Below are 19,572 nucleotides of genomic sequence, written 5' to 3' on the forward strand. Positions count from 1 at the left end.
CGTAAAATTAGAGTAATTGTTGTAGGCGTGGTTTGCGTTTTATTTCAAGATGGCGGCTGCTGTTGGAGCAGTTGACGAGATTATCAGAGAATACCTGCTATACAGAGGCTTTGTGCAGACACTCAAGACCCTCGAGCAAGAAAAGAAAGACGACAAAGAGAAAGGACTCCGAGTAAGACCCGTAAAACCTGTTCTAACTACTAGTTTACACTTCCAACCTCACCTGCCCCTCCCCTTTTCCCCTCTTTCCTTATTAGGTAAACCGTATTGTCGACTATATCCTATCGTGCATCAATAAATCAGATTTCGGAGCCCTCCAAGCTTTCTGGAACCATCTCTCAAAAAAGTTCTTTTCTCGTCTCAACCAAGACCTTGTCAACAATGCCCACAAGTTGGAGAGCATGCTACTCAGACTGTTTCTAATTAACGCACACCGCAACGGAAAGAATGAAGAAGTTAGAATGTTTTTTGAGCGTATCAGCGGAGTCCTCCAGGATAGGAGGGACTGGAAGGAGTGGTTTGGTGAGACACTCCCCTTTTAATAATTTTATTCTATTTAATGCACACCGCAGCTCTGCCCTTTACAAGAAATCCAGAGCAGCATCCTACGTTTAAGATGTACTACAGTAAGGAGTGGTACGATGCTTTTGTGGTCTCGCTCTACAATTTCTTCAGTATAATGATGGCTGGACTGCGTATCCTACAATAAATAATAATATTTACAAATTTTATTTAGATAACCCAATAAAAATTAGCACTAATCAGTACTAAAACTATCTCATAGTTGAAGACGCATTTTATATGACTTTTATCCTTAACTGGCCATCTCCCCAAAGCACTGCCCACTTTGTTACAGTTTGAGACAGAGCATCATAAAATACAGACACTAGTTACTGAGAAGAACTTACTCCACCGTCAACTAGCTACAACAAAGGTAACACGTACATGTATGGACTCTCTCTCAGTTTTTATATGTACATTTATATATTTTTAATTTCTTGTTCAGGATGCTTTGATGGAGGCTGAGGCGACAGTTCAAAGGCTCGAGGCCCGTTTGGCACAGAATGTTGCTGCCATGTCGGCAGAGAAGTGAGTCAATATTTTATTGTTAATATAAAAACTTTTAATGCTATATTTCTCCAGTAAAATTACTAAGTCTACAACATCAAAATCTGCAGTGGGTGGAGTAGAGGGTGCGGCTAAGATATCGCAGCTGCAGCGTCGTCGGGAACAGAAAGCAAAGTCACCCATGTCCTATGTCTCACCAGAGGAGTTATCAACAGTGAGGCATTGCTATTAGTAACCTTATGATATGTAGAATGCATTTAGTTACATTGTAATCCCAATGATAATAGTCATGAGTAATACGCAGTTTCATTCTTGATGAAAGCTTAATTTTATTTTTTAGGATCAAAGAAGAGACAGTACTGATGATACTAAGGTTGTCTCTCCTTCACTCCTTCCCAATGGAAGTACAGCAACAGGAAATGCTGCAGGACTTCCAACTGGTGCCTATACCATTACTAGCAGCACTGTTAGTAATAGTGACACTGATACTGGGCCTATTCGTAAAGGTATGCCTTGTATTTATTTATTTATTTTACATATATTTATTTTATTTATTTATTTATTTTTATAGTAAAATCTACAGAATCAAGTCCTTTTCTGATCATTGATGAGGTACGGGTGTATTTAACAATAGTAATAATTAATTAATAACTTCCTTCCTGCTGTCATTAGCAATCGTACAAGGACCACACTGCTCCGATCTCTCACTGTCGGTTCTCTCCCAATGGAGTCCATGTAGCTAGTGTGGACGTTGATAACGGATTGAGGTGAGAAATCAATACCATGTAGTACATATACATGTGTATATATCCTCATATAAAAGTCTGTTTTAATTGTAAGCCTTGGAGCTGATGTATTAAGTAATATATCCTCTTGAGTGGGCGGATCAAAGTTACCACAGTTGCTGTATATGTGATACAGTTGCATGTAGCTAACCACAAGTAACTGTATAAGCCTTTTATCTTTGATACAGGCACTAGCTGTTAATTTTTAAATAACTGTTATAATGATCAACCGTATAATGGTTATATTTCATTGGAAATAAATTTTGCGCATTCATTAAATTCGCCAAATTAAATTCCACAAAAGAGGTGTGGCACACTATGAAAAAATGGCTGCAGGAAGTAAGATTCGCGAAAATTTATACCAACAAAATAAAACCCATATACGGTAATCCTATGTTAAGTATAGGAGAACCCTCAATTAAAAACCTCATATGTACAAGTTAAAGGTGCATTGTAGGAAATAGAATTTTTATTTGAGAATGCACTGTACATGTACATGTACATGACTTTATGTGTTCATGTAAATTATAGAGTGTGGATGCCGAATAAACTTGAGACGAAAAGTTCGTCGAAATACAAAATGGATTTATTATCACTGGATTGGGTACACCATGGCCTTGGAGCCTCTGATGATTTGGTAACATTATTCAATATTTAATATTATTATTATTATTATTATTATTGGCTCCTCCCACCAGTTGATATTAGGATTTGGTAAAGGTCAAGTTAAGCTCTTTAACGCATCAAAGTCCGACTCTCGCTGGGAATTTGCTGTTGATCGTAATTACCCAAGGTAAGACCACACCCACAGCCATGCCCTAACCCATTACATTTATAGGATTCTATCAGTTGCATGTAGTTCATCTTCGCCAACTTTTGCGGTCTCGGCTGCAGGTTGGCACTCACAGAATCTCACTGGTACTAGTGGCAGTAAAGTGACAGCTGGACTGACCGCTCCTTCCCTTCCTTCTCAAATGAATAAATCCAGTGAACTCATGGTCATGTCCTATAAATCACCTTTGAGTTATGACACAGGACTGTTTGATCCTACGCCTGGGGAGCTTTCCATCTGGGATATCAATCAACAGAAAATACAAGTACATTTTATTAATAATTTTGACAAAATAAAGACTTTAAACATTTATTATTATATTTTTGTTTTTTTATCAGACTGTGTTACCACTAACACCAGCCATTGCTGTAAACTGCATGTCCTTCAATCACAATAGCAACCTCCTAGTAACTGGTGGAGTTGATGGAATGATACGACTATTTGGTAGGAAGAGAGAGAGGGGGAGAGAGAAATGAATATGATCTTATTCTATTCTTTTATTTTACTAGATGTTGTTCAAGGTGAGTGTCTGTGTGGTTGGACCGCTCATCACGGTGAAGTACTAAACGTCCAGTTCAGCTCAGATGAGACATCAGTATATTCTCTTGGACAAGACAACAATTTCTGTCAATGGAGTACGCTACGTAGCACCGAAAAGATAGCCCAGTTTGATATTCATCAGAATGCATCTAGCCCAACAAGTGGGTGGGATGGAGGGTATTTCCCGACCACAGCCCCCGGGAGTCTCTTTGCTTTTGAATCTGATGATAAATATGTATTAACCTGCTCGCCCTCAGAGGGCATTTTATATCAGGCAAGAAAATTTTCTATTTATTTGTTCATTTTTTTCAATCACTCTCTACTGTAGTAGCACAACACAGTATGAACAGTTATTATTCTTTTTATTTTTATAGATGAACAGTACAGATGGTTCATTGAGTTACGTCCTAAGTTTATCTGATCAGTCTGGGCCCGTGACATGTGTGGACTGGCTGCCTGATAGACGAAGCTATAGCACGTGTATAACAGGTTCTGTGGATTCCACAATTAGAGTTGTCAACTTATTGAAAACCGAAATATAAAACTGTCTTATTATTACTATATTATTATTATTATTATATGATTCAATGTGTGTTTGTGTGTCTGTGTCCTCTTTCAAAAATTAAAATGGAGAATACTTAAGATTGAGTAGTCACGAAAAGCCCATGATAGATATCTCATGACACTGTAGCAAGATAATATTATGACAATCTACACTTTTAAAAATAATAACAAAAAACTGGAAAATCACCAAAAAATGACTAAATTTTAGACTATCCATCACAAAAATAAATTAGTTCAGTGAAGCGTATAGCTTTGGTACATAATCATCCCATTCTGCTTGGTACATGTTTCCAGCAATTGGACCGGTTAGGTTGTACTTGCTCACAAAATCGCGTGCTTTTGTATTGTTGCGATCCTTTGTACTGAGACCGAGTCTTGGCTCATCTGGTGTGATGGAACCAGGCTGTTTGAAAACTGAGAAAGAGAAATTGTAAATGAAATGAAAAAATTATAAATAATACAATCAGTAGAATCACTAACTAAGCCACCACTGATATATGGACACCTTTATAATGAGGACGATTTGTAATGTTCCAAATCAGTGCAAACTTATACAAAAGTTTTTATGCCTCTAAAATTAGGACACCTCTGGATTTGTATGGTGTCCTTAATAAATAATGCTTTTTCTAATTTACTGCTTTTTCTAATGTAATTATTTTGAATATTTTGTTTACCTAAGAATATGTAGCGATGGAGTCCGGTTCCTTTAGGTGGTCCAGACCCAATATATTCACACAGTGTGCTTCCAGTGCTAACATCAGATCCTTGTATGTTATACACTAACCAATGACGCCACTCGGCAAACTTATTATCAGTCCTACTTGGCGCATCTGGATCTACATGGAGCATTTAACATTTATAATTATAAATAATTAATTTTTTTTGCATAAGATTGAACTTTAGGGCATGGCTGGATTTTTCCATACCCACATACCAGTCATTATCAGAGTGTACAGTGCGCCTGATTCTGCTGGCCAAGTTATTTGTGGAGGGTTTTGCACCTAAAGCAATATGATTAGTCTCAAAGTAATTTTTCAGCTGACTTGCGTGGGCGTAAAGACAGCTCCACACTCGACCTCTTTGCCGTTATAAACTACCTACAAAGGCTGCAAGTTATAAAAATGTATCTTAGCTTCTTTACTTGAGCTTGGGCCGAAGGGACAGTGTCCACAACGTCTGGAACGCAGCCATTGTCACGAAATTTATCTGCAAATGACGCCATCTTGGGCTTTATTCTACCGTAAATTCTCGTATATTTGAGGGGCATGAGGGGTGTAGTTGAGATTACGGACTTAAGCATGGCGTCCACTCTATTCAAGCAATGGCTGAATCCAGTGATAGCTTATTGGAGAGTAGGATCCTCTATAACGGACCAATACCTGCCACTAGTGTCCCAGACAAGGAGTATTGTCAGGTTTAGTAAGAAAGGAAAGAAAAAGACTGTCAAAGCCGTGGCAAAACGTTTTATGAGGACTGGCTCAGGCATGTTGAAGTACTGGAGGCCAGGAAAGAATCACAAGATGATGGCAAAGTCCCACAAAGCCAGCAGGCAAATGAGGAAACACTGCTATGTTAATAAAACTCAGTTAAAATTACTTAATAAAATGATATCTGGTTGGTGAAGTGTACATGCATAATATGTAGGTGTTAGTAAGTAGTATAACATTCATTATTATTGTTTTATTTCAAAAAATTGTCATCTATAATTCCTAACGCCTTTGTATTGGTTGGGCTAGTTCTTCTATGCGAGGAGATGCAATGTACTTCTTAGCAGCAGGACTAACTTGGAAAACGTCTGGATTGAATTGAACATGGTCCATAGTTGCACGTATAATGGGTTTAGCAAGCTCTGAAATCCTATAATGTGACAAGAATTAACAAAATATTTGGACTGCATACTGCATACCTTGAGCTAGCTACTGCTGATTTTGCACCATTGGTGACCCTCCAGTATCCGTCTCTACTTGCTTCGTGTCCTTCTGCTAATCTCTTGGGCCTTGAAAGCTCATTTAACCTTTGAGTTGGTTCAGCTTGTAATGCACCTTTTAAAAATTCATCACAAATGCACGTCTCAATTTGTAATCACATTACATGTACACCATACACGTGTCATTACCTTTACTGACAGGCCATTCTGCATCCCTGAAAGGTCCATCTGGTCTTTCCTTCGGCTGAGCTAATCTATGTATGTATTCATTGCACTCTGATCTCTTTATTGCTGAGGACACCCTGGTTTGTACCTATAATGAACATCCATCATGATAAATAACTTTACTTAATTATAGTAGTTACAATTGCTCACTTGTCTTGGAGGTAGATAGTTTTTATGGAGCTCTTTAGGTTGTGCCAGTAGTGCAGTCCGTGGTCTTAATTTTGCACTCAGTGCAGCTTTACTTGGGCGCCATATTGGCGACGAACGTCCACAATTGAGCATAAAGAAAGGCTCAAAACCTGATGGGTTCATTTTATGCTTTGCCAGCTGCATCGTCCTTTCTGTTGGTACTGCTTTCATTGCTGACTTCTTCACTTTCCATATTTGTGATCCTCTGCCACAACTGTACTGAAACTCTGGCCTGAGAAACAAAAAAATGTACATAATGTATTATAATGGAAGCGATATTTACACAATATGGGTGCATTGAATGCTATTGAGATCTTTGTACTTACGTGAAATGGTTCTTGTTGCAGTGGTCCACCTTAGGTAAAGCAAGTTCTCTGAGACGATTACTAGGTGTATAGGTAAGTGTTGCTGGATTTAGTTGCCATATTGTTTCTTGGTTACCCCAAACAAGAGGTGGCCTATATTGAGGGCTAAACTAATGGTATCTATAAAGATATAGTATACATACCCGTATGTTGTCCACCAATCTTTTTTTGTTCCCCGTGGCGTTGAGAGTTCAGTTATTCTGACAATATCTCTGAATAAAAGAAAGAGTAAAAGAATAATATCTTGTGTCTGTACGGTCTCATGATGTTGCATCCTCTTGGTGTGTGTGTGCTAGGAAGGTTAATGATCCCATTCACACCACCTCCACTAGTTTCTCCTGAATTCTTTGCAATGTTGTCAGTCACTGCATCAACAATAAATAACTAGTATAATCTTGCAAGATCAATATTCTTACCTGTCATCTCTCTTGTTTAGCAGAACGCCAGAGGAGGTAATTGCTATGGCAACTTTCGCACTACTCGAGAATGCATAAAGATATTAATTAATCTTTAATGATATTCATTACCTGTAATATTATTTATTGGAGCTTAGTTTATTGACTATTTTAAGGCGGGGCTTAATACTTAACCCGGGGGTGCGCGGGAAAAAAATCTGAAAAATGGAGAAAAAAGGTGGAAAGAAAGTTTCTTCAAAAAACAGCAAAACCAGTTCACACTCATCTCTCTAGTAACTATTTGTTATTATTATTATTGTAAATTATTATTTTATTTTATTTATTAATTTTATTAGTCTGTATGGATCAGCTAGTAGGTTGGGACCATCTCCACTTTCTTCTGCTGGTCTCCCTTCTTCTTCATTAGCTTCACGTCCAGCTCCTTCTACTGAACGGAAAAGAAGACGTCACGAGGAGACGCTTGGTAAAACTTTTGTCATAAAAACCTCAAAATTGAAGAACAGCCCAAGAATTAAGTTAGACGACAAATTTTAAAAAACTAATAATTATTTTACTATTAATAGGTATTTGACGAGAAAATACTCTCAAATATGGTCTAAAAAAACTTTTGGAAGAGTTTCTCCACTCGTTGCTAGGTACATGTAACATGTATGCATGTTTTTTTATTGGTAATTTCCATGGCAACCCAGACAGCACTACAGGACACGCCTCCTTCGCAAAATAATTATGGGATGGAAGGAGGTTTGGTGGGAGGGGCATAGAGAATGGAAACTAATGATTAGGGCCGAGTGTCATGACAGGTGATTAATGATGTCATATTAGGTCACAGTGGGTGCGGTTTATAGGTATAGGCTGTGGGGGAGGGGCTGGAAAGGATGGAGAAGATTTGTCGAAAGTAAAAAAGAGGGAAGACTTGAAATGAGAAAAGCAAAAGATTTTGGTAAAAATTAAAAATTTATTGAAGATCACGTGATTGTCACGTTATATTCAAAGAGTTTAAGAAACTCTTGAAATGTCATTATTCGTTGTGGAATAAAAGATTGAAGGAGAATAAAGATTTGTCTCTATTGGCATTAAAAGCAGAGTCTTTCCATCATACTACAATGAAGAGGTTAGTTTATTGGATCATGTGACTATCATGTGACACTGTTACTCTGTAGGAGAGTCTTGAGCAGCTGGAAGGACTGGAAGAGAACATGTGATATGAAAAAGGAGAAGACCGATATAGCCTCACTTCATTATAATAAACAACTCGTTAATAAAGTAATAATAATTATTATTAATTATAATTTATTTCATTTATTTTTTAGTATTACTGTCGTTGGGTCTACATGTCACAGAGCGTATCCATGGCAACGAATCATCAGAGGTTAAAGCTTTTGATGATGGTTGTCATGAAATGGAGAGAATACGTTGACACGAGACATGACAAGCTGAATGAGAAAGGTCAGTTTGATCCGTCATGTCATACTTTTCCTATTAACTGGGATTTTGCCTTGTACATAGTTGAGTGGCTTCATCTCTGTTTCTTTAGATAAAGCTGTATTATTTTACAAAAGATTGCTACTCAATCATTATTTCCGTTACTGGAAGAACTCTCTGCAGCAAGAGATGAAATGTCAGGACTATCAATACCAGAGGACAACCTGTGTCTTGAAACGAATAATAAAAGCTTGGAAATCACGTGAGAGAAAGGAAGAGTGAGCATTTATTGTTTAACATGTTTGTACTGTAGGTATCACTTATAGACACTCAAAAAATGACCGACTATTAATGGCCACTTCATATTACAACATCAAATTAAAAGTACAATGAATGTACATGTACATGTACATACATGTTTTGTTATTATAGCGAGCTGGTATTAAAGGTCTTCAAAATTATCATCGCTCACAATTGCACAGTAGAGCCTTGCATAACAAAGCAATGAAGCACAATATACTAATAGTAAGGAGGAGGAGAGAGGGGGGAGGTTGTAATGATTTTATAGTGTTTGAGAATGTCATGGTTGAAGTGGATCGGTCGTTGTGAGCAATCTGAAGATATCAAGTTGTATCCAATGACAAAGAAAGCTAGGGAACATCACTGGTAAGAGAATGACAATAAGTATCTTATTTATTTATCTATTTATTTACTTTATTTTGTTTATTTCTTTTATTTATTTATAGCAACAAAGTGTCCTATTTATTTTTCTATTTACTTACTTAATTTTTTGTTTCTTTTTGTTTATTTATAGCATTAAAGTGTATGTTTATTACTGGAAGAGATGGAGGGTCTACATTGAATATAAGAAGTTCAGAGGTGCTCAGCTAGTGAGAGCTATGAGGCACTACAACAGCAAAATCCTCCCAATGTAATGATGTCATTGATTGAGTATCTATTTTTAGCATAAACGTCTAATAATAGTATATTATTGTGTAGATATTTTGGTGCTCTAAAAAACAATGTGACAAGATGCCGGACAAAGAGAGATATGATATTAAGTTCTGAGGAATTCAGAGAGTAAGAGCTAGTATGCTACAGCAGCTGTTAATTATGAGTGTATCCCCTCCATTTGACAATAAACAGGAGAATATTAATATCACAGTATTTTTATCAGTGGTTGAAGGTTTATGGTTTGAAGATTGAAGAAAGAGAATCTATTAGTGTTGTAAGAGATGGTAGGGGGAGGGGCATCTGATGAATGCATTGATACTATAGGCAGTGGAGTATTCTCAGGAAAGGCTTTTGAAGAGATTTTTAGGAACTTGGAGGAAGAAGCTACTCACTCTTTATTCTGTTGCGAAACTCGAAGTATTCAAATTATTAATGCTAATTAGTGTGTTAATTATCATGGGCAACCTCTTTTAATGATAGACTGTTGCTCAAGCTCATCAGAAGCATCAAGTGTTGTCTAATTCCTTGAGAAAGTGGCGGAATAAATTACTCAGCGTTCAAAAAAGGTACACTTAGTAGCTGAAGCTGTGTATAATTTTTTCTGTTTTAGCGAGTCTCATTATGATAGACGTCTTTTGAAGTGGGTCTGGTCTAATTGGAGAGAATATTTGGCCAGTAAGAAGGAGGTGCGGTCAGTTTATAATGTTGCCGTTCAGTTTTGGTGTCTTTCTGTTTTAAGAAGGTGCATGGGAGCTTGGAAAGTAAAATATTATTATTATTTTTTGTTAATTTATTTTATTTTAGAGTTATTGTAGCATAAGTAAAATGAAGAGAGCAAATATTTTAATAGCAAATGAACATTATCACAAAATACTAGCAAGGTAGGTAATGACATGTACCCCCGGTACATGCATATGCATCAGAATTCAGAAAATGTAAAAAAAATTTTGAGTCCCAAACACCATGTCCATGGTTTTTTCCAAAAAATGGCTCCAAAATCACCCCAAATTTTTATTACATTTTCTGATGCATATTGATGTCCTTATGATGTGTAGCAAGTTTGAGCTGATTCCGACGTCAATTTTTCAAGTTTATGGCCATTTTAGAAAACATCAAAATTCTGAAAAATACCCAAGGCTATAGCCCATGGTTTTTTCCAAAAAATGGCCCCGAAATCACCCCAAATTTTTATTACATTTTCTGATACATATTGATGTCCTTATGATGTGTAGCAAGTTTGAGTTGATTCCAACTTAAATATTTCAAGTTATGGCCATTTTAAGAAAACGTCAAAATTCTGAAAAATACCCAAGGCTATAGCCCATGGTTTTTTTCAAAAAATGGCTCCGAAATCACCCCAAATTTTTATTACATTTTATGATGCATATTGATGTCCTTATGATGTGTAGCAAGTTTGAGCTGATTCCGACGTCAATTTTTCAAGTTTATGGCCATTTTAGAAAACATCAAAATTCTGAAAAATACCCAAGGCTATAGCCCATGGTTTTTTCCAAAAAATGGCCCCGAAATCACCCCAAATTTTTATTACATTTTCTGATACATATTGATGTCCTTATGATGTGTAGCAAGTTTGAGTTGATTCCAACTTAAATATTTCAAGTTATGGCCATTTTAAGAAAACGTCAAAATTCTGAAAAATACCCAAGGCTATAGCCCATGGTTTTTTTCAAAAAATGGCTCCGAAATCACCCCAAATTTTTATTACATTTTATGATGCATATTGATGTCCTTATGATGTGTAGCAAGTTTGAGCTGATTCCGACGTCAATTTTTCAAGTTTATGGCCATTTTAGAAAACATCAAAATTCTGAAAAATACCCAAGGCTATAGCCCATGGTTTTTTCCAAAAAATGGCCCCGAAATCACCCCAAATTTTTATTACATTTTCTGATACATATTGATGTCCTTATGATATGTAGCAAGTTTGAGTTGATTCCGACTTCAATTTTTCAAGTTACGGCCATTTTAAGAAAACGTCAAAGTAGCCCATGGTTTTTTTTCAAAAAATGGCTCCGAAATCACCCCAAATTTTTATTACATTTTCTGATACATATTGATGTCCTTATGATGTGTAGAAAGTTTGAGCTGATTCTGATATATTTTTTTCAAGTTATGAGCATTTAAAAAACAAGCCAATTTTTGAAAAAAAAACCAAAAGTTTTGTTAAGCCCTAAGAAGAAGTACATATAATTCTCATTTTGTTCTTCTAGTAATACTTTGCATGACTGGAAGGTTAATGTGGATAACATTCGAAGGAGGCGGAGACTATTAACAATGTCACTAGTTCACAGACACAAGACACTACTGATTGCAGTAAGTTCATCCTCTCTCTCTCTTTCTCTTCAATTTCTTTCTGCTGTATTCAGCACTGGAGGATATGGAGGCAGTCTGTGATTAGGAGATTAGAAGAGAAAGCTGTAGCTCAGAGTAAAGTCACTGTATTAAGGACTGCTCTTGATCATAGTAAGGATGATCACGTTGTCATTATTAAAATTATTATTATTATTATTATTATTGTTGTTATTATTATTATTATTATTACTATTAATAGTTATTTTGAGGGATGTTTTTGTTGTTTGGTTGAAGCATGCTCAAGATAGAAGATCGTATCGTGTCATGAGAGACAAAGGACATAAATTCAAACGGAGAAGATTGCTAGCAGTTTCTTTTAAAGGATGGCTCTCCCATCACAGCACTCAAGTCAAGCAAAGAGTAAAAATGAAATACATTATCCTACTAAATAACATCAAGAGTGGATTATCCACTCTTGATAACATGTATAGTAGGCTACTATACATGTACATACAGCATACTTTAGCTGACAATTTTGTTCATGAAAGTACCAATTAATGTTGGGATATGCATGTACATGTATGTATGTTATATGTTGCATGTTAGTTATCATTTTCTACAGGAGTTGACCAGAAAAGGTGACTATTTCAATAAGACCAGACTGATTTCTTCACATTATTTGAAATGGAGAGTACAAGTTAGAGAAGAATATACCATATAGCGCTTTATTTTGGCAATTTTGCTGTAAAATTGTTATTGGTGGTTTTTAACTTGGCGATTTTTGTCCACACGTGCATTACTGAGCATGCGCATTGATGATTGGCGGTTTTAATATTGGCGATTCTGCTTGCAAACCGCCAATCGCCAAAATAAAACTCCGCCAAATTAAAGCACTATACGGTAGTGTACATATACATGTACATGTATTTTTATTAATTTAGTTTATGGAGACGTTAGTCAATCGCCATCAAACCACACTCTCTCTTTACCACTGGGGCAGGACATTGGAAAGAAAGGTACATTAATGCTGACATTACTTTTTGTCAACTTTAATAAACGCATTTAAAACGTAACATGTACATGTACATGTATTTTATCTACAGCTGCTGAGGATTTGGCATTTTTACGCCAAAGAAAAGAAGAGGCAAAGGGGGAGGTACCTCGTTGCCATGGAAACATATCGTTCTCACCTCTTAGTGTCTGGTGTTACCCAATGGATTGAAGTATGATGTCATATGATGTCATCGGTCATTATTTATTATTTTTAAAGGTTGCGTCTGTTATGAAGGCTAATCGTTGCAGTATCGCAATGAAACAGAATATTGAGGTAAAGGATAATAAACAATAAATAAAAGAATAAATAAATAAATAATTGTATATGTACGTATCAGTATTTTTAAAGTCTTTATTTTTGTTTTCTAATTTTAAAAGTCAAACTCAAAACTCTGGGAGACTGTGAGAAGATGTGCCTCTCACTGGAGGAGACTGACCAATCAGAATAGAGGAAAGGAGAACGTTGGGGCGTTGCCTAGCAACGTGCCTAGTCACCATGACAACCACCAAGTGCCCAAATATGGAAGTCATTCAGTGAATAAGAGGTCGGCTCCAGTTGGTGATTGGAATAATTTAATGAGCGAAATTAAGATACCTTTAATTAATACTCGGAGACCACACCCACGCTGTCCGACATACCTGACCACGCCTTCTTTTAATACCAAACCATTACCAGTAGTTCATTCTAAGCTGCACCTACCTGCCCCTCCTACCAAATCACTTAAACCACACCCATCATCATCGGATTCAGTTGTACCTTTGTCATTCGAGCCACACCCCTCATCTCCACCCACAAGAACAAACTCTGATATGTTTCTCTCTATTTCAACCGAGAGTGGTTTCCATAGCGACAGAAAACCTCACCCATCATCAGACCCTGCCCTTTTATTACCGATCCAGTGCCAGTTGCTCCCTCCATCAGCTTTCACAAGTAAAAGGAACATTTGTTATGTGAAGAAAATGTAAATAATAAAAATAAAAAATAATGTTCAAATTTTGAACACAAAATATGTAAATTAATAATAATGTTCAAATTTTGAACACAAAATAATATTATAAATTAAACAATAATTAAATGATGCGTTACGTGACCACAATCCCCCTGCTCAGTACCACTCCTGATGTCTCATGCACTAATGTCGGCCATTGGTATCCAATGATGATGTCACTCTCACCATTAGCACTGTGAAACCTTGTATGTAATTCAACCGAGTACTCGGTTTCGTTGTATTTGAGTACCATTGGAGGGCTCTGTATCACTAGTTCCCAGGACAGCAGTGCACACTCATCAATATAGCTCTCTACGTAGAGTCCTTTCATTATTGACTGGTAGAATGGAAGACTGCTGTACTGCTTCTCAATGTCCCAGTAAACCATCTAGAAGGAATAAAGCATTATGATAATTAAACATCTTTACTTTAATGGAGCTTTGCTTTGGCAGTTGAGGCTGAGGCTACTCTCAGTAAAGTGTATGGGTTTGTGTGTCCCAAACATACTCATTGAACTAGGTTTACATTTGATAAAATGGTCAAAAGTGTGTGGGCAATTGCTTTGAAGTTGATGCAAGCAAAATTGCCCATTTCCATTGAGTTTTGCGGTGAAGTGGTTTGCAAATAAAACTGATAGATTACAGTACATGTATAATTATTATACTCACTCTCTTAGATTTTTTCCTCACCTTATTAATCTCCTTTATGTGCTCATAAGATGACGGTACTTTCCTTATATAGACTGATACTGCAGTCTCTAATTGTCTGATGGCGTTCATTTCCCTGTCATCAGTATCGGGTCCTTCTTGTATATCGAGGGATCTCTTCCAGCCATTGTGCAATGATTCCAGTGAACACTTAGCAGCATTGTAAGAGAACTATTGTATAATAGTACAAGATATGAAATAAACAGAATATTATGCTTAAGTACAGTGTGAATATCAGTGGCATTATTAGCTGTGAATAGATCTACATTAGAATCTACTCTACACATTGCTTTCTCTTTTGTTGCTATGAGCTCTTCATGTGTTTTCACATCAACACATTAAATCATTGACACATGTTTTAATGTGTTTTCCTTGAGTCATTTTATATTGTTTGCAATTATATCACTGTATAGTACTCCTTGATGAGTTTATTCTATAACAATTCCAAGAATGTTTAATGTTGAGTCTCAATTGCATTACTGATACTGGATATGAATTCAATGGAATCTCGTTACCAGTGATACGTGATATGCTAATGAAGACATTAATCAGTACACAGCAGCCTACCACACCTCATTATTCCCTGTGTAGGCAACTGAGGGTGAGGTCGTGCTACATATGGTGTCTGTCTGTCTGTACCAATTGTACATACATAACATTTCTTATTATCTGTAATTCTATACTTCTTCTCCCACCCTCCCCCTCTCTTACCTTTAATATGTCGAGTAGAAAAGTTGATATAAGCATGTCATCTTCCATGCCGGTCATATCAACAATGAAGTCGTATGCTTCGATCCTTTCTTGCGAATAAATCTCTGAAAATCTTTGGACTACAAGGGACGGTCTGTTAGCTCCCATTAATATGTCTTCAAAGTGTTCGCTGCCTCGTAAATGTCGCTGAGCCTGCTCTGATAACCTGAATGAGGTAAGAACACATTAATAAAGGTACTGTGCAATATAGCTGAGAGTATTTAACATTAAAAGTCATTCAAAGACTAATTATATGAGTCGATATACATGTACTTCAAATTTTTACAAGCCACTATTAAATATCTACTTTTTAAAAACGACAATAATAATAACATTACCTATCTGTCAGTTCTCTCTCTCTCCTTCTTAGTGCTGCTATGGTTTCACGTGCCTCCAGTAATTCTTGATTTTTAATTTCAAGCAAAGTAGAGATGGAGTCATTCTCAAGGGTCTTCCCCTTAGTCTTGTGCCCTCCATTGGAGACATTACCGGTAGAAGACGAGAGCCTTTTAATGGAACCTCTCAGGCTCCGTCTTATAAACCCGCCCTTTTTCTTAACACCTGCTACCACTGGCAGTGGAGGAGAGGAGGAAGCAGAAAACAGCTCTTGATCGCTGGAGCTGATCTGTTTATCCATAAGCACACCTGACGGGTTGATCCCTGATCTGTGATTAGCTTGCCGGTTACTGTGTTGCATGACGGTAGAGGCAGACATTGGGCGTATGTTTTGAAGCTGTTTCTCACTTGAGGAGCGATACTGAGCTATACCACCTCTTGCCCCCATCCCACTGCTTACCTTGTCTTGCTGAACTAGGACACGGCTAAACTGAGAATGGTCAAGACTGACTGCAGATGCTAGTGGATATCCCGAGACCAACTCAGTCGATGTAATGCTATCAGAACTTCCTCTTCTACCAGTTGGAAACTGAGATGCAGGGGGAGAGGCCAGAGAAGATCTGTTGATTGCAAGCTCGTTCTTTATCTCTTGAAGCATAGCAATAGCACACTCAATCATGTGATGCTGTTGTCTTAGTTTCGGTTCTACTGGCTCTACTTCTCCCAGCCCTTGATGATGCTGCCTTAAGCTAGCAAAAAGAAAGAGGACGTCTTTGTCTCCTTGTATTCTCATTTCCAGCATCTCCTGGAGCTGTGATAGATTATCCTTCCTCCTACAAGGAGATACACCTCTCAATATGCACTGGTTGAAGTAGAGTCTCTCTTGTATTTGCCTTTGGGTCAATGAGTGGTTATACTTACTATTTCTACCATTCACTTTACCGTTGTCGATTCCATTGGACACGTTGGAGCTCAGTTGGAAAGGTAGTTCCTCCAAGTGCTCTATTGCATCTTTGAGGTCAATGAGGCTTGCTGTGACTTCATCTTGTATTGCCTGCTGTAGAGTGATGGCTGATGAGTCTATGCCCAAAGGAATGTGGAGCGTTAGGGTGTACAGGGCACGCGAGAGGTGCTCATTCTCCTTCATGAGGTGATCAGTAATCTCTGGATAATGCATGTAGAGTTTCTTGAGGACTCGTCGGCACTGAAAGTAGAGATCAGGATTGGAATGCTTCTCTAAATAGGCCAATACAGCTCCAGTTCTGGAGACAAGATCATGACAGGCAGCGTGAGGAACTTTAGCAATGTATCCTTCCCCCTCAGAGTTCTGTAGTTTGACCATTAGTGTCTCCCAGATAAGGAAGCTCTCAGGTATTGCCTGATTGAGGTCATTGAATGGAAAACTCTCTAGACACTTTAAGATGTGAACTCCAGTCAGTCCTCTAAGTGTTTCTATGACTTTATCATATTTCTTTTTAACAAGGAACTGTTGTATCATGATTGAGGTTATCTCAAACTCAGTTTTGCTTTGAGTACGAGCTATAGTAGCAGAAGTGAGCCCTACAGAGCCTCCAACGGGTTTCATGAGTGAAGTGGTTGCAATTGATTTGGAACGAGAACGATAGAACACACGATACATGGTGAGAGCTAGAGACAGAGACAGAGGGAGGAAAGAGGAGAATGGAGGAGAAACCATTACATTATAATTCAGTTGATACCCCCACAGGCAGCTGTTCAATGATACAGTAATGGTTTGAATTGACTCTCCTACACATATTTAATCAATGTCAAGGAGAAGTCAATGGAAGATTGTTATATGATATCACAACAAACACCAACAACCAACCACAAACACACACATATACCAGCTATATTGCATTCAACACTGCACAGCATCAAAGGAACAATATATTGAACCAATTTTAGCTTTAGACTTACCAGTTTCAATGGTTGGTGTAGTGTTTTGTAGGCTGGTAGCGAACAGGGAAGAAAAGGTAGGGGGTCCCTAGGGAGATATGTAGACAGAGAACAGGGAGAGGCGATGGGAGACGAAGGAGTAAATACTCCTCTTCGTTTGTTTTGTTTATATAAACGAAATGGCACTACCCACGACCACGTGGATTAGGATTAGCGTGGGTGTTAGTTTATCCATGGGTGGGGCTGAACCACCCATAATACTGAACTTTATCAAAGATGGATCCTCTATTGTGGTTGTCTGCCGCTGCCATTGTTGCTGCTATCCTCGTTTCAATCCCTTTACTGCAAAGACTGTTTCTTGGAAAGAGAGAAGAACCTGTTCAAGATGGCAGTACGTCTTATTATAGACTTTGTTACAGTTACTTACTTGTATTGTTAATATAATAACATCTTGTAAAAGTCTTGTTTTTTTTAAATCTCAAATTACTATTATTATTTCTTATAACCTGAGGCTTATAGCAACCATAGTAGCGTGGGTGGCTTTAATTTTATATAGACTATTCATTAAAAAATTATACGGTTGGCGCCTTTATTTTATTGGTTCTAAATACCTGAAAATTACTCTATTACACTAGGAGATGATGGTAGAGTTGAGAATGAGCCGGTGATAATTGGTAGAGGAAGAAGAGCTAGGAGGCAGCAACAGGAAGGTGTGTAGACTTTAATGATATGTTAGTTTTATTTTTATTTTTGTGACAGGAGAAGAGAGAGGAGGAGAAGGAGAGGGAGAGAGAGAGGAAGCTGGAGAAAACGAGGAAGGAGGAGATTTCGAGTTAGGTAAAAAGATTGGGACAAAGAAGAGACGAAAGTTGCAAGAAAAGGCAGAAAAGAAAGCACTAAGAGAAGTTAGTTTATTATTTATTTTATTATATATTATCAATGGCACTTAGCATTGGTAATTTTATGACTTGGTGGCTGTTATATTGGGGATTTAGGAGCCATGTCATTATTGTCTCATTGAGTATGGGAAGAATGAACTTGTATATAGTTTAGCAATTTTAACATAGAATTGGCTATCACCAAAATAAAACTACTGATTTTTGAGCTCTTTGGTGTTAATTTTTTTATCTATATATTAGCAAGAACAGGCTCTAAGGGAGGATGAGAAGAAGAGAGAAGCTCGTCGAGTGGAGGAAATGAAGAAAAGGGAAGAGGAGGAGGAGGCCATGAGACTTAAGAAGGTTTAATTGTTTTATTATTATTATTATTATTGAATTTATTTTTGCAATGGTAGGAGAAAGAAGAGAAGGAGAGAAAAGAGTTACAAGAGAAACAGGAAGAGGAGGAGTACATGAAACTAAAGGCCAGCTTCATTGTTGAAGAGGAAGGCTTTGTTGATGAAGGTTTGACAGACACAGTGAGTTATACTGTATACACACATAGACACATACTGCTTCTTTGGTCATACCATCAGTGTTTCCATTGTCCTGTTTGTTTCTTCCTCTTACTCCTCCTATTGCTCAGTGTCACTGTATAAGTTTTAAATAAATAAATAAATACATTGTGCTCTTTCTGGATGCATCAATGAGATGTCTGCGTGAGGTGAGTGTGACTGTAGACTCAGGTATTGGTAAACAGCACTAACTGATGTTGTTTACTTGTAAAAATGATGCACAAAGAGAAGAGACTTGTTCTTTTAATTTGCTTACATGACCTTTATGAAATGTGAGAAGGAGAAGGCTAAAGGAAGGTTTACAAAGCACAACAGTCAGAATTAAAATTTTTCTAATTTTGTGTCAGCTTTAAAGCCGTTATTTGTGCTAAAGTTCAGATTATCTGTGCAATTTAATTTATGCTTGACTGTAAATCTTTATTATGTCATGTTGCTTGTTTTTTTTTTTCATTTCATTTCTAGTCTCTGGCTGAATTCATTGACTACATTAAAACTGCTAAAGTTGTTTACATGGAAGAAGTTGCGGCTCAGTTTGGTCTAAAGACTCAAGTTGTTATTGAGCGAATACAAACCCTTCAGTCATCAGGTGAACTGACCGGAGTGATTGATGACAGGGGAAAGTTTATTTATATAACAATGGATGAACTCAAGAGTGTCGCTAAGTTTATGAAGCAAAGAGGACGAGTATCTCTCACTGAACTAGCTCAGTCGAGCAATAATCTTATTAAAGTTCAGAGTTAATCAATAATTTTAATTACAGTATTTGA

General features: G+C 37.2%; 6 protein-coding genes across 7 annotated transcripts; 3 read left to right on the plus strand and 3 right to left on the minus strand.

Annotated features, from left to right (window-relative positions):
• The first annotated feature begins 3 nt into the window (after positions 1–3).
• On the plus strand, positions 4–3,886 carry LOC100640318 (WD repeat-containing protein 91-like). The gene is made up of 15 exons (XM_020008835.1): positions 4–172; positions 258–522; positions 573–695; positions 837–934; positions 1,007–1,089; positions 1,144–1,282; positions 1,409–1,574; positions 1,640–1,680; positions 1,741–1,835; positions 2,385–2,490; positions 2,552–2,646; positions 2,692–2,950; positions 3,024–3,129; positions 3,195–3,499; positions 3,600–3,886. The coding sequence occupies exons 1-15, from the start codon at positions 50–52 to the stop codon at positions 3,765–3,767; spliced, it is 2,172 nt and encodes a 723-aa protein (XP_019864394.1). The 5' UTR covers positions 4–49; the 3' UTR covers positions 3,768–3,886.
• Positions 3,864–5,040, minus strand: LOC100634261 (protein D2-like). Its single transcript, XM_003383857.2, has 5 exons — positions 4,931–5,040; positions 4,833–4,886; positions 4,724–4,790; positions 4,464–4,625; positions 3,864–4,203 (listed from the first exon to the last, which is right to left on the minus strand). Exons 1-5 carry the CDS (start codon positions 5,009–5,011, stop codon positions 4,019–4,021), a joined length of 549 nt encoding a protein of 182 aa, XP_003383905.1. The 5' UTR covers positions 5,012–5,040; the 3' UTR covers positions 3,864–4,018.
• A 317-nt stretch (positions 5,041–5,357) lies between these two features.
• On the minus strand, positions 5,358–6,998 carry LOC100640445 (testicular haploid expressed gene protein-like). The gene is made up of 8 exons (XM_011411674.2): positions 6,912–6,998; positions 6,752–6,860; positions 6,639–6,707; positions 6,457–6,588; positions 6,092–6,362; positions 5,906–6,029; positions 5,696–5,831; positions 5,358–5,646 (listed from the first exon to the last, which is right to left on the minus strand). Exons 1-8 carry the CDS (start codon positions 6,916–6,918, stop codon positions 5,499–5,501), a joined length of 996 nt encoding a protein of 331 aa, XP_011409976.1. The 5' UTR covers positions 6,919–6,998; the 3' UTR covers positions 5,358–5,498.
• Positions 6,999–7,086: 88 nt separating this feature from the next.
• LOC105316627 (protein SFI1 homolog) lies at positions 7,087–13,681 on the plus strand. 2 transcript variants are annotated; one of them, XM_020008836.1, is made up of 27 exons: positions 7,087–7,183; positions 7,247–7,426; positions 7,475–7,546; positions 7,601–7,711; positions 7,757–7,851; positions 7,905–8,022; positions 8,072–8,174; positions 8,222–8,357; positions 8,446–8,595; positions 8,647–8,717; positions 8,766–8,858; positions 8,902–8,999; positions 9,148–9,264; positions 9,318–9,413; positions 9,480–9,561; positions 9,612–9,704; positions 9,768–9,853; positions 9,898–10,048; positions 10,092–10,168; positions 11,519–11,621; positions 11,675–11,771; positions 11,860–12,020; positions 12,223–12,297; positions 12,542–12,616; positions 12,704–12,823; positions 12,871–12,927; positions 13,032–13,681. In XM_020008836.1, the coding sequence occupies exons 1-27, from the start codon at positions 7,116–7,118 to the stop codon at positions 13,617–13,619; spliced, it is 3,273 nt and encodes a 1,090-aa protein (XP_019864395.1). In that variant the 5' UTR covers positions 7,087–7,115; the 3' UTR covers positions 13,620–13,681. The 2 variants fall into 2 exon arrangements, with proteins under 2 accessions (XP_019864395.1, XP_019864396.1); XM_020008837.1 differs by having other exon boundaries at positions 9,333–9,413.
• Positions 13,670–17,532, minus strand: LOC109593765 (uncharacterized). Its single transcript, XM_020008838.1, has 5 exons — positions 17,374–17,532; positions 15,438–17,082; positions 15,061–15,265; positions 14,332–14,520; positions 13,670–14,030 (listed from the first exon to the last, which is right to left on the minus strand). The coding sequence occupies exons 2-5, from the start codon at positions 17,072–17,074 to the stop codon at positions 13,737–13,739; spliced, it is 2,325 nt and encodes a 774-aa protein (XP_019864397.1). The 5' UTR covers positions 17,075–17,082; positions 17,374–17,532; the 3' UTR covers positions 13,670–13,736.
• Positions 17,533–17,586: 54 nt separating this feature from the next.
• LOC100640573 (DDRGK domain-containing protein 1-like) lies at positions 17,587–19,567 on the plus strand. The gene is made up of 6 exons (XM_011411626.2): positions 17,587–17,743; positions 17,988–18,062; positions 18,112–18,257; positions 18,492–18,593; positions 18,647–18,769; positions 19,268–19,567. The coding sequence occupies exons 1-6, from the start codon at positions 17,629–17,631 to the stop codon at positions 19,544–19,546; spliced, it is 840 nt and encodes a 279-aa protein (XP_011409928.1). The 5' UTR covers positions 17,587–17,628; the 3' UTR covers positions 19,547–19,567.
• The last annotated feature ends 5 nt before the right edge of the window (positions 19,568–19,572 follow it).

Source organism: Amphimedon queenslandica, unplaced genomic scaffold (assembly GCF_000090795.2).
Source record: "Amphimedon queenslandica unplaced genomic scaffold, v1.1 AMPQUscaffold_13506, whole genome shotgun sequence".
NCBI classification, from domain to species: Eukaryota; Metazoa; Porifera; class Demospongiae; order Haplosclerida; family Niphatidae; genus Amphimedon; species Amphimedon queenslandica.

What these genes read in the sequence shown, in the direction of transcription:
- LOC100640318 (XM_020008835.1), top strand. Translation starts at nt 50, where the DNA reads ATGGCGGCTGCTGTTGGAGCAGTTGACGAGATTATCAGAGAATACCTG. An exon ending in TATAATGATGGCTGGACTGC is followed by an intron (nt 696 to 836) that starts GTATCCTACAAT and finishes ATCTCCCCAAAG; the next exon opens with CACTGCCCACTTTGTTACAG. An exon ending in TGGAATGATACGACTATTTG is followed by an intron (nt 3,130 to 3,194) that starts GTAGGAAGAGAG and finishes TTATTTTACTAG; the next exon opens with ATGTTGTTCAAGGTGAGTGT.
- LOC100634261 (XM_003383857.2), bottom strand. Translation starts at nt 5,011, where the DNA reads ATGGCGTCATTTGCAGATAAATTTCGTGACAATGGCTGCGTTCCAGAC. An exon ending in TCCCTTCGGCCCAAGCTCAA is followed by an intron (nt 4,887 to 4,930) that starts GTAAAGAAGCTA and finishes CAGCCTTTGTAG; the next exon opens with GTAGTTTATAACGGCAAAGA. An exon ending in CCATCGCTACATATTCTTAG is followed by an intron (nt 4,204 to 4,463) that starts GTAAACAAAATA and finishes TCTCTTTCTCAG; the next exon opens with TTTTCAAACAGCCTGGTTCC.
- LOC100640445 (XM_011411674.2), bottom strand. An exon ending in GATTGGTGGACAACATACGG is followed by an intron (nt 6,589 to 6,638) that starts GTATGTATACTA and finishes CCCTCAATATAG; the next exon opens with GCCACCTCTTGTTTGGGGTA. An exon ending in TCAGCAGTAGCTAGCTCAAG is followed by an intron (nt 5,647 to 5,695) that starts GTATGCAGTATG and finishes GTCACATTATAG; the next exon opens with GATTTCAGAGCTTGCTAAAC.
- LOC105316627 (XM_020008836.1), top strand. Translation starts at nt 7,116, where the DNA reads ATGGAGAAAAAAGGTGGAAAGAAAGTTTCTTCAAAAAACAGCAAAACC. An exon ending in ATTCTGTTGCGAAACTCGAA is followed by an intron (nt 9,705 to 9,767) that starts GTATTCAAATTA and finishes TTTTAATGATAG; the next exon opens with ACTGTTGCTCAAGCTCATCA. An exon ending in CAATGAAACAGAATATTGAG is followed by an intron (nt 12,928 to 13,031) that starts GTAAAGGATAAT and finishes TAATTTTAAAAG; the next exon opens with TCAAACTCAAAACTCTGGGA.
- LOC109593765 (XM_020008838.1), bottom strand. Translation starts at nt 17,074, where the DNA reads ATGTATCGTGTGTTCTATCGTTCTCGTTCCAAATCAATTGCAACCACT. An exon ending in GAGAGAGAACTGACAGATAG is followed by an intron (nt 15,266 to 15,437) that starts GTAATGTTATTA and finishes TACCTCATTCAG; the next exon opens with GTTATCAGAGCAGGCTCAGC. An exon ending in TTCTACTCGACATATTAAAG is followed by an intron (nt 14,521 to 15,060) that starts GTAAGAGAGGGG and finishes ATTATACAATAG; the next exon opens with TTCTCTTACAATGCTGCTAA.
- LOC100640573 (XM_011411626.2), top strand. Translation starts at nt 17,629, where the DNA reads ATGGATCCTCTATTGTGGTTGTCTGCCGCTGCCATTGTTGCTGCTATC. An exon ending in AGGCCATGAGACTTAAGAAG is followed by an intron (nt 18,594 to 18,646) that starts GTTTAATTGTTT and finishes TTGCAATGGTAG; the next exon opens with GAGAAAGAAGAGAAGGAGAG. An exon ending in ATGAAGGTTTGACAGACACA is followed by an intron (nt 18,770 to 19,267) that starts GTGAGTTATACT and finishes TTTCATTTCTAG; the next exon opens with TCTCTGGCTGAATTCATTGA.